Source organism: Mytilus trossulus, chromosome 9 (assembly GCF_036588685.1).
Source record: "Mytilus trossulus isolate FHL-02 chromosome 9, PNRI_Mtr1.1.1.hap1, whole genome shotgun sequence".
Taxonomy (NCBI): Eukaryota; Metazoa; Mollusca; class Bivalvia; order Mytilida; family Mytilidae; genus Mytilus; species Mytilus trossulus.
Window position 1 is genome coordinate 13,603,377 of NC_086381.1, and position 13,042 is coordinate 13,616,418.

A 13,042-nucleotide genomic window follows, 5' to 3' on the forward strand; every position below is an offset into this window, starting at 1 on the left:
TATCATTTTCGTTACCGTCTAATGGAATTCTTTTCATCAGCAACCATTTAACCAATCAGTTTAATCAAAATAATCACTGCACACATACGTATTTATACAATTAATGTCTGCAGTGATGCGTGAAGCCAAAATGTATCAAAATCCAAAACAAAAATTCAAGTTTCATTGAACCAAATAAAACAACATAAAAAACCAGAAAACCAAAGACTAAGCTACACGAACTTCTCCAAAGATCGGGATTGGTTCATGTGCTCCAGAAGGGTAAGCAGTTCCTGACCCAAATGTGATACCCGTTATAATGCCCAAGCAAGCAAAACAAAAACTGGTTACGATTTTCACTCTTCCGTAATGTTAAAATTGAGAAAAAGAGAACAGAGTTCATCATTTTTTTTAACATTATAACTACAAAATAAACTCATCAAAGATTCAAGATTAAAATTATGTAAGCCTGATGCGCGTTTCGTCTACAAAGATTCATATGTGACGTTCGAAAAGCCCAAATAAAGTACGAATGGTTTGTCAAATACACCACATATAAAATAACCTTTAAATAAACAGTTGATATGTTAGTGTTGCAACTTCCAAACCTAGAACGCAGCCATGAAATTTAGTGTTACACTTCGCGAAAATTCGAAGATCTAAAACCATTGCTTCGGCAATTTACTATTGTCGAACATGTATAATGATTTTAAATACATACTAGACAATTTCCGATAGCCAAGTAAAAATGTACTTAGGCGGTTAAACAATTGGAATAATCTGCGGTGGATGATAGTTGCATGTTGTAAGATAAAAAACAAAATCTTAACCTCAAAATTCCTGTCGCAATATTTGCATATTTCAATAAGGATCTAAACGGATTATTTTGTGATGCAACAAAATAATCAAAAATGGCAGAAAAAAAAACACTTTTCCAACTGACGGACAAGCCAGCATGGCAATAATAATAATCATTTTGTGATGCAACAAAATAATCAAAAATGGCAAAAAAAAAAAACACTTTTCCAACTGACGGACAAGCCAGCATGGCAATAATAATAATCATCTAATTAAAAAGGCGATAATATCAAGATACAATAAGAAACTGAAATCGCCATGACTAAGAAACGAAAGACAACGAAGAGATGAGTCCACAAAACGTACATAAAATCTTAAGATAGAGCAACACAAACACCAACAAAATTTGAGGGTGGTCTTAGATGTTCCAGAAAAGTAAGCATTTCTTCTTCCACTTTTGGCACCTTGTTGCTTACGATTAGTACTGATTAGGTAAAAGTGTTATTCGGTGATGCCAATGTTTGTTTTTTCTATCATACATTTTTAAGGGAGATAAACTTCCTACAAGGAAACTGTAACTCCAACATTATCATATGTTATGGAATATCTGTGTCAAATATTTTCAAAACTCAGCAAACATTTGAGTGTTTCAATTACATAATTCTTCGTTATCGCGAAAAATATATTATGGTTTTCTAAAAGGGATGGCATAACAATGAAGCAATTAGATTTTCGAAAGTCAGCTTAATATGAATTTCGATTGCCACATACAGAAGCTCGATACTTGAACAGTTTCAAATTTCGCTGGTAGATATCTGCCATCAATTCAAAAATCATATAGTATTGTACCAGTCCTTGTTGAGGAGTTTATATCCATCCTCGTTTTCGATTATGACATTACAGAATAAAACGTATTTTTACGAGCTACACGGCGGTTCTACGGCTAACCGTTCTGGGACATATGAATTCTTAGGGTTCGTGTTGCTAATCTTCTTTTTAAATGTAATATTTTTTCATTGTTGTTTTCGTCATTCTTCGTTTGAACTTCAAGTTGAACTTATGAACATTGTTTGCCCTATTGTGTCTTCTCTCATCTTGTCGGATATCTTATAATTATTCTAACATCCGACAAGTTAAATCCGAAATATAATAACCTTAAAATATTCTTTTGTAGTAGCAAATGAATATCATAACGTTTTAATCATGTTTTTTAGATAAGTTTTTTTAACGTATAATCTTTCACAACCGAAACTTTATAAGAGTGTTTCTTTCAAATCGTGTTAAATTGTATCAATTTCGTCCATTTTACCTAGAATACGGAAGAATAAAAGTTAAAGGAAAAAGTAGCAAGCGTAATTTAAAAAAAAATATCCATCCAATCCCAATAAGTTAAATGGAATTTTCGCTCTAATGGCTGTACTTCATCTTGTCTATTAAACTTTGAATTGTTTCCATGTTGTCATAGGAGGAAGCAGGTTTTGAACGTTTTGGCTGAAATTGTGTCCATATTTGCTAAACAACACAGAATAAATGACACCGATAAATATATTTTATATGATCCAAACAGTGGAAGAATTATGTTCCTTGTTTGATTAAATAAGCATTCGTCAACTTTCAATCTGACAACATAACCAACATGTTTTAGAGAGGTATTAATAGATTAATTTATTTTCATTCCACTTTTACCTAATCATTGTTCCTAAATTGTTATGTTTTTGTTTGATGTCTATTTCTCGGATACTATATGCAATAAATCAGTCTTTTTAGAGAATAATAAGACTTAATGTGTTCACTTCCGTGAGGGATGCATTAGTCACCCCAGTCACATTTGATACAAAAATTAACCCGGTTTGTGCCGGATTTTCCCTATAAACAAACATAGAAATGTTTATAGCGCCAAAATTATAACCCGTTTCTGTCCACTGTACATATATATTTAGATGCATTATTTTTTACTGGGTGCTTTGGAGGTGCTCGGTCACCATCAACCATGCACTTCCCAAATGTTAAACGTCACTTGATCCAAATTGCACCCATTGTTCGCAAACAAACAAAAAGCGACGGAAATCATATAGGGTTCATAACTTGTCTTTATGCAGGCTTTTCAACATAGATAAGTATACTTTACTATATATATCCCTCTTGCTGCCGCTAATTTTATATGAGTAATATTACTCGTGACCCAGTGAATACGGTTACTTAACGTTTGTCAAAATATAATTGCCTCATTAGATATGTGACGTCACGTAATATTAGTTACGTCACATTGAAGACTTATTTTTAAAAGCAAACGTCAAGTGTCACTATAGCAACAACCTCACATTAACTTCACTTTGGGTTCACATTGTGAATGGGGTATAAGAGTCTCGGAAAGAGCGAGTAGAACACGATACATGATACATAATATACATATTTTATATTACTAGTATGTGCATATACAATTACAATGAAGAAATTATATAAAAAAATGTGTAGTGTACATGAAAGTTAGAAGTAGTAGCTGAATATATAAAATTATCTGGTTAGATGACAGCTAGTTAGCGTAAAACTCTCTATCTCCTTGTCTGCAAGATTTCACACAAATTTTTTCTCGGATATTAAAAGTTTTGTAGAAAACATGACATTAAAACTGTATGTAACGTTTGTAATATTTATAAACGTTACTAAAATTCAATATTTAAGAAATCAGATACTAAGCTTAAACCTTTTTTCAAAACAGGCGGCAGCGAATCACCCTCAACTAAGGGCTGCAGAATCTCAATTGCCTTATTTTTTGCAATACGTTTACCAGGATTAAAATGTTTAACAAACAAATCCTTGTATATAAGAGGAAGTTTGAAGTAGAAGCGATAAAAATCCATTAATATGAAAACAGGTATTGTCTCATCAGCTTCTCGAATTGCTAGACCCAAATTCAGTATCGAATTTAGGTAATCCACCGAAGTTGTACTTTGTAGATTAAAGTCTTTCAGTAAACGAAGAGCCTTCCATTTTTCAAGGTTGTTCCCTAAATAATGATGGCAGAGAAACTGTAAATAATACATTCGTATCTGCGGATGCACAATTAGCACGTCCTCCTCAATATTTATAGTTTGAGAATCTTCTTGATAAAACATTATATGTGGCTTTCCTCTTGGGGTTAGATAAAACAAATCCGAACACGAATGCTTAAATCGCTGCACAAAATGTAATCCAATTTTTTCCAACATTTTACTACTGGAGGGTGGTTTCAAACCAGGAGTTATCATCTGAGGTTTGGTCGAACTTTTATATTGACATAGTTGAATAATTTCCACAGCTTTTCTTAGTTGATTGCGTTGAAAAAAGAATTCGGCCAGTAGAAGCCAACCGGTATATGAATCAGAAAACGTACCAAGTATGGTATACCAAATGCATTTTTTGTAGTCTGGATAAAATGTTTTATTACATTTTCGATTTTGTAAATTTGTATATCCATTAAGGCATATCATAAATGGATAATGCTTCGCCAACGATCCGCACAGTTTTGAAAACCAAAGGAAGCATATGTGCTTTAAAAGCTTACATTTTCTAGGAGCCATTATTAAATAAATCGGCTGATATATGGTATTACTACCTCCATATCCTATCCCGTGCATATAATGTAAAAGCGGATATATGATTGAGTCTATGTTACAATAGTTTAATTTAAACATTTTATATGTTAAAGGTGCTTCAATATGGTCAAAAAAATATGAAAGAGTATGTACTTGTTTTAAGGAATCATTTCCATTAGTTAAAAAATTGCGTAAAATTGACAGTAAAAACTTCTTTTTAGGTCCATCTATTTTACCTTCTATCAAATTGTTTTGTGGTATAAAATAGTTCGGAAGGATATTGTACTGTATAAAAAATACTAGTCTTTTAATGCATGCTTGAAAGCATTTAAACAATTTTGAAGGTTGCCATTCGGAGATCTGAGATTCTTCAATCATCCAGAATAATACCGTTTTAATAAAGTATGAACACAAGGAATCTTTTATTTTTTCGTGAACTACTAATACTTCTTTTAATGTATATTTCAGTAATGCATAACACATAATTTGTGTATGACTGAATGAATGAACAAGTTTTTTTTCCGCAATTGAGAATGACATTCTCCATTCGTAAGGATTGTCCTTCTTGTTATTAAATTTACTTCCGATAGGAGCAAGTAAGACATTATCTCGTACTATATATTCAATCAATTCTGTAGGTGGCCATTCATAATTGCGAGGTCTTGTTATCCACTCAACAGCTATGGTCGGCCACGAATGACATTTGTAAGTAGACAAGAAATCAAACGTTCCACGAATGGTAGAAGAACAAGGTCCGTGTATCTCTGAAAATTCGTCTAATATTTTGCTTCGAGCTTTTGGAATATTCATTTCTTGTATTAAGTTTTTGTAGTGTTCATTTGATAATAAAATATGGTTTCCAGAGTACTCATGATTTAGTTTTTTCCCATTTCTTTTTTTCAAATGTAGCGCAATTTGAACATACCCCGGTGGTGTATTTTCGAAATCTAAAAAGAGTCCATATGGCAAGTCACTCGGTATTTCAGATTGTGTATTGTATACTGTGTCCACCTGGTTGATATACATAATATCCAAGTCGCTCCCTTGTAAGTCTAATCCTTCTGATTTACTTCCACTTGTCACTACTCGCCACTTAGGACTGTACTGTAAAGCATGATCTAGCACTTTAAAGAAAATTCGTCGTGATCGGACGTCTTTTTCAGAGCCAACAATTTTGCAGAGAAAATCAAATAGTTCTAGTGAGAAATTTGACTTCAGCGGCGCGGCTGGAAATTCCATTACTAAAAAAAGAGTCATAGCATGATCACTGAATAATCAAAACAAAACATAAAATATGCTTTGGTACAGTCATGAAATTGGGAATAAGTATGTTAAGACCTCTCAGTTGAGTTCTCACTTAATGTATCATACATCGTATATTATAAAGAATTATAGAAAACATAGCACATGTAAAACATGTGATACAAGACAAGAATCATAAATTGTCCATCTAGAAACATAAGAATATCGCTACAATATAAACCAATAACAAAAGAAATCATAGAAAAACGAAACAGTAATTATAAGCCACCTGGACCGAAAAAAGTTTACATGCTTAGGAATGTAAGTTATCTTCGGAAATTGATGAAAATTTACAGATGTAGAACAAAAAATCTGAGAATGAAGATGTAGGAATATCTTCCTAGCCCTAGATGTTGAGAGGGAGATAACCGATGTTACTTAATTGGAATTGTTTTAAACGGCTTTGTTGGTTTTGATGAAACTTTACAAAGGTGTAACGTACACAATGAAAAAATGTTTTGTAGACAATATAAAACATGTGATACCCTTTTGTGAGTTTATTCACAGTTATTGTTGCTTCGAGTGTCACTGATATAATAATTTTTAAAATGCGTATCAGATGTATAAAAATTCGTTTGTTGAGTGTGAGATATATGCATCAACCTACCACATACACTGATATCTTTAAATCTGTAAAGCTATATTTATAGATTATCGTTGATTATCTCAACGAGATTGATTTTCTCGCTTGAGCTGGTACAGCGAAAGTGAGAAAAGCAATCGAGTTGAGATGACCAATGGTAATCTGTTTATCGCTATTTGACCTAAGACGACGTTGTCAATTTCAATGTCAATTTCGTTAGCAACGCCACGTGGCCTCCTTAGTTTCTAGCGATAATTTTTCCATCTCAAGCGAGAAGCATGATATGAAAATTATCACAAAAAAAGATCAAAGGAAAAATGCACAAAATAGCGATAATCAAAGGATATTGCATACAACGTTTATTAAATTAAATTACTAATGCGTGTATCTAGTTGAAACATATTTATTTATAGTGGATTTGGAAACAAGTTATTTCAACTTAAATTTATCACTTTCCACTCTCTAGTTGGTCTTGTCCTCATTGTCTGTCATTTTTTATTGCTATCTAATTTCTCTTTGGATTTACCATAAATGATAACATGTTAATTCAATAAGGAAATTAATTTCTTAGCGCAAAAAAAAGATTAAACAAAATATATGAAATTGTCACTTACTTCAATAACTGTATGCATGCAACTTTACGTGTTGACTGTAGAAATTAAAATATTTTGTACTTATATATACCCATGCACATTCAGTTTTGTTCATGAATTATGTGCATAGAACTGTTTATCATTGGTTAACTTTAAATGTTCATATAAGTCACAGTCTATAAGATATTATTTCATTTACAAGGAAAATATCTTATCAATTGTGTCCTGTTTTTTTAATTTTAATTCTTCCTTAAAAATTAAAGGCTATGTAAACGCATCGTTGGTCTCGTGGTATCTTGTGAGTATGTGTGTATGTGTGTGTGTGTGATGGTTGGGGGGCATGGCTTCAATAAACTTCTGGCGGAGACGAACTAAAATCAAAATTTCATCAAAAGTATTTATTGCGTCTCCAGAAAGCACGTTGCACTCAAGAATGGCTGTTTCGGTTCTTATACATACTTGACTTTTAAATATTCTGCTTTGATTACTAGACTCAAGCTGGCAGCCACTTTTATCGGCCAATCAAGATAGCAGCCACTTTTTTCCAGCAGCCAATTTTGACGATATATCTAAAAACCAAAAAACTGAATGAGACCCAAACGTTCCAAAAATCGCTAAATCTTAGTAAAATGCAATCTAACAGGAGAAATCGACAATTTCACAGTTTCTATTGATTTTTAAAGTATTTCATTCCGTTTTTAATATGTATATGAAGTAAGCTGCCGGTTTGTTATTCGATATTCGATATTCAATATCCAACCGGCTGAAAGTAGTCGGTTCAAAATTAAAATTTAGTTGAAAATCAGTTAAAAGTATGATTTTCACAATTAACAGTAGTGAAAAGATACGCCGCAAATAGTTTTATGAATGACCCCTTCAGTCTGTCATAAGTTCTCGTTGTCCTCGAATATAAACCCTTATATAAGTTGCATATTTGTCTTTATGTTATATAGATTTTTATCAATAAAACGACATCAAAGATTCATCAAAGATTTAACTTGATAAATAAAACTAAAACTAAAGCCGGCCACTGTAAAAACATACTGAAATATAAATAGAAATATCTATGGAAAGCCAAAAACATATATAGTGAAACCTATAGCCCCGTGGGCTTTCAATGTCCCAAATTCAACATATTATATAGACTCTGTAATATATAAATTTGGGTGATATACAAACGTTTCTAAAAGGATCTTGGGTTATGGGTATTGAAAATGAGCTAGGTCCCGTTCGGAACTTTGCCGTAGGGATATGCCGAAAAGTACCGAATGTGTGGTTGATATGGAAAATACGTAAATGGGCAACTTTGAACCTCTGTGGTGGCCAGACGGGCCCGGATCCCAGAAAAATATTTAAGTGGGGAATAGCTTGGGTCAATACCTACGAAGTGAGCAAGGTCCGGTTCGGAACTTTGCCGTAGGGATATGCCGAAAAGTACCGAATGTGTGGTATATATGAAAAATACGTAGATGGGCAACTTTGAATCTCTGTGGTGGCCAGACGGGCCCGGATCCCAGAAAAATATTTAAGTGGGTAATAGCTTGGGTCAATACCTTTGAAATGAGTTAGGTCCCGTTCGGAACTTTGCCGTAAAGCAATCTTAGGAGTTCCGAATTTATGATTGTTGAAGAATCTCAATAAATGCGTTGTGTTTTCTATTTACCTTTGACTGTCGTGATAGGTAATGCATAATACAATAACGTCACTCACTATAGCGTTACAGTTACAACGTAACCATAGCATAATGTATGTACTTTTCGTATTATTTTTACATTCTGGGGGGGGGGGGGGGAGAAATTTGAAATATGTAACGAACAATTATAAGAAAATGTAAGTTCACAATGTAGATAAAAGAAATTTTAAATTAATGTTCATCTCATATTAAACAATCTAGTTCCTTGACCTTAAATGATCACAACTAAAGTTTATCTCATAGTCCATTCATAGATATTTCTTCTGCCACACACAGTAGCTTCACTAAGCGGTATATTTCTTTGTGCATTGCAAGTTTCTTTCCTGTATCTATTTGGTTTCTTGACTCTACCAGTTGAGGGTGTGTTCGTTCGGACGTTCTAGGTAGCAAGTTTATTCCTTGGAAATTTTCATAAAATTGGTTCATGTCCGATCTACTTTTTACGAGCCATTGCGATGTGTCTTCTGGTCTTCATTTGGCAACGGTCGTACCTGAAGTTATATCATCTGGAGGGTCATATCTTCATAGCAACTTTGCCGTGGACTTTCCTTTTTTGTCAATAGCTTTGTCTGGTTTTCAATAACGTTTACCAGAGCTGTAGGTGTTAACGGATGGTTGGTGTTTCTATTGACTGTATAGCGGGGGATCCTTTTCCTCTTATAACTCTGTCCTCAATAATTTACCTGTAGTAGTCGGGACCTATGAGTAAGTCAATTTCAAACGTTCTGTACTTAAATTTAAGTCCTTTCAAATGTGGCAAGTTTCTTGTAGTCTGTGAAATCTTGTCTTGATCGGAACGGCAATATCTGGAACAATGAGTGTATCGATTTGGACTTTTTCTCCTAGGTCGGTCTTTAACTGTATTGTTGCGGTGTCTTAGTTGCGAACCTTCTAAGATAAATCTCCTTACACAGACGGATGAGAGCTTACTTTTCAGTTATTTTCTGAAATATAAAAGAACGCTCCCTCGTCAAATATGAGGTTACATTCTACTTCTTGGTCGTTATTTACAACTGATGTAGTTGGTGTTTTGAATGTGATTGCGTACCCATAAAAAATGCAGTGACTGAATCCATGACTCCTTCTCCAGCTGCAAGTATTTCAATCTCGTTAGTTATTGATTTTCGTAGTTTTTTTCAATATCAAGTTATACCTCCCGTGTTCTCTTGCAATAAATTTTCTTATGTCAATTGGTAACTAGTCCAAAACTACAGGTATACCAAAAGCGAACCATACATCCCAGGCGTTTGACAAAGTTACTCTAATCCATGCACATATGTTTAAAGTTTGTCTCCGTAGGACCTGAAGCTAAATGCATCATTTGTCGGTGCGGGTAAGCTCCTGAGTGATTTCATGTAGGCATAAAAAGTTTTGTGCGGGTTTCAAAATCTTTCTCTAAGTCTCATAATTGGCGTGCGTAAGCGCAAATCCTGCTACGGTTAGGCGCGGGCGGACCAGTAAAGTTGTGTGATTGATTTCCGGTAGGATTTTCCTCTGATGGAATTCGTTCTCTAGTGTTTAGTGTGTAAACGGCTGATGAGTTTGTAAAAATAGCGTTTGATGTAGGTATATAGCTTTCAGCGATAGCTTTAATAGTTGACTTTTCTTTTAAATTAGAAGTGTTGTTGGAGGATTTGATTGTTTGCTTAGGTTTTCGTATTTGCCTTAGTTTACTGTCTAAATTAAACAGTCATATACTCATCCGATTCTGTAATTTCTTGTTCAATGTGATCCTTTTGTAGGACTTCTTTCTTCTTCTCATTTAAATCATGAATAATCTTCTTTTTCTGGGTTACGGCATACTCCATTGCCTTGAATTCTTCAATTTTGACGTTTTCAGGATTCTCCTTTAGCTCCTCGAGTTTGACCCAAAGCTTTTTCGCGGATGCTCTGTTGCCAATACGTATTGCCTTTAACTTCGTTTCCATTGTTGAACACACTTCCCGTCAGTCACGCCACCAGAAATGTAAAAGAATCTCAATAAATGCGTTGTGTTTTCTATATACGTTCAATCGTCGTGATAGCTAATGAATAGTGGCACTCACTATAGCGTTATGGTTACAACGTTACCAAAGCGTATTGTTTGTATTTCGCGTATTTTCTGACATGATTTTTATGAAAAGTCTGTTAAGGCACACTAGTAGTCAGAATTGCCATGATCCAAGAAAAATATTAAAGCTGGGAACTTTGCCTTAAGGATATGATAAGAAGTACCGAATATGTGGTTTGTAAATAAAATACGTTACATGAATTTCGGAACCACTGTAATAGCCAGGTACGGGGCGCCGAATGGGACTCTTGTGGTTTTGTACAAAATTCAATTCTGTCAAAACAAAATCATTTTTGTCTTACAAAACTATGTGATACAGACTTCTTTTCTGAGAACTTCAATTTTGTGATGACAAAATTGACTTTTGTCAAAAAGGTATGCAAATATAAACTTATTTGCATACAAAATTGACTATTGTTACCTGATATGGAAATTAAAACACAAAAGTCAATTGTGTGATGACAAAATTCAAATTTTGTGCGACGAAATTCACTTTTGAGAGACAAAATTGACAAAATTGAATTTTGTCTCAATTTTGCGAGACAAAATCCAATTTTGTAAATTTTGTCTCACAAAAGTCAATTTTGTGACGACAAAAGTCAATTTTGTCTCACACAATTGAATTTTGTGTTTTAATTTCTATATCAGGTAACAATAGTAAAATTTGTATGCAAATAAGTTTAAGTAAAAGTAATGACGTACCATTATACAGGTTTAAGTAGTGTCATGGTGTAAAAGTAGTCTGATTTCAAACCGTTGAATAGGGGTAAGGTGTTTTACGTTTTAGGATGAGGTGTGTAAGGGTAAGGGGTATTAGAGTTAGAATTTGAATAGGAGTACGGGGTGGTGTTTTTTAAATCGAAAAAAAAAACACCAAAATATCGAAATATTTTTTATTGAGATTACGATGGCATCTTATAATTAATATCATTTCATTGATCTGAATACCTTTGATACAAAAGAAAAAAAATGAAATGGAGGGACCTGCCAACAAGTGAGGTAAACCAAATTATATAGACTACAAGTGTGGATGGAATATTTTGTGTTAGTTACCTACTAATCTGGAAGGCAAGGAAGTCGGTAACAAGAAAGGTGTTGGCTTGTAGTGGGTTGTATTACGAAACGAAAACGTTGGAAGGGCCGTTCATCAGAAGTAAGATTGCCTAGACCCTAATTAGACAGAAAACCGCGTGGTAGTACGTGTTCTTGTTTTCCTTTTCATATCTAGTAATCATTAGATTAAAAAAAATACAATTGGTGGTTAGGGGTTTGAAATAATAAAAAATCATCATAAAAGACATGTTTGTGTAAAGTATTAAATAAACAATGGCATTTACAAACAAAACCATACCGGGTCCGTCTAGATTGTCGCTTAATATACGTACTATACTTAATTCAGTGTTGGTGCTAGGTTTATAAAGACAAAACCAACGCATCAAGTGTTACCCCGTACAGAAGTGTTCACTAAAAATGAATTAATACTAAGAGCAAAGAACGGTGTACTTATAGATCTATGTAAAAGTAAAACGACTCCAACAAGACATAGCTAAGAAACCTGTTATTAAGGTAAAAGATGGAGTGCTTAACCTACATTTGATTGATAAATTTTCAGACGCACAACAATTAAAGTAGGCATCAAAGGTACAATAAGTGCTTTTAGTACAGTTGGTTAAAACAAACCCTGAAACAGGTCACAGTGATTTAGGTCAACTCAAGTTACAGAGTATTACTCATGAATCAACCAACTAAAACACTGAACTAATAGTAATGATCAAAATGGCAAAAGAAAGCATATCAACTTGCATGCGTGATGGAAGTGAGTGAACGTTAGTTATATTGTAGAAGTCCACCTTCATATGGATGAATTGTATCCCTGAATAGTAAGTCTAACCTACGCCTTTCAGAAAAACTAGCACAGAAGAAGACTATTATTTACGTGAGCTGTGTTCTCAAAATCACATAACGAAGAGGTGAATCAGAAAAGAAAACACCGTGTGAGTCAATACCAAAAATTTTTAAACGAGTTGAACAAAAGGGATGGGAGGGGCTGGTTATTGTCGTTGAAACATATTGACCAAATTTGAAAGGCTAAATACTACCTTGTATACTTTATGTGTTCGGGTATGGTGTTGAAATAAACAACAACTCTTAAGAAAATTTGAAGTGAAACCCGTTAAGAATTCAAAGAACATCAGAATGGATAGAACTCACAAAAACATGTTGTATTTAACCAATGCTACTAAACATCATTACTATTGAATAAATCGATTATCACATTTGTTAAGTCCGCAAGTGTCATCCAACAATGATAAAATGTTATTGTCGAAGATGTATGCACCACTGGACTTTTGAGACAAACAAGAGGAATGAAGTAAAAATCGAGATTCCAGAAGAAGATACCTTTACAATATTTTACAACTTAGTACAAAAGTAAAATGCGATTTCTTTATGTTATTTATGCTGACATTC

General features: G+C 33.7%; 1 protein-coding gene across 1 annotated transcript; it reads right to left on the bottom strand.

The window, feature by feature from the left end:
• Window positions 1–3,234: 3,234 nt before the first annotated feature.
• LOC134685171 (uncharacterized) lies at window positions 3,235–6,926 on the bottom strand. Its single transcript, XM_063544649.1, has 2 exons — window positions 6,852–6,926; window positions 3,235–5,593 (listed from the first exon to the last, which is right to left on the bottom strand). The coding sequence occupies exon 2, from the start codon at window positions 5,589–5,591 to the stop codon at window positions 3,441–3,443; it is 2,151 nt and encodes a 716-aa protein (XP_063400719.1). The 5' UTR covers window positions 5,592–5,593; window positions 6,852–6,926; the 3' UTR covers window positions 3,235–3,440.
• Window positions 6,927–13,042: the final 6,116 nt, after the last annotated feature.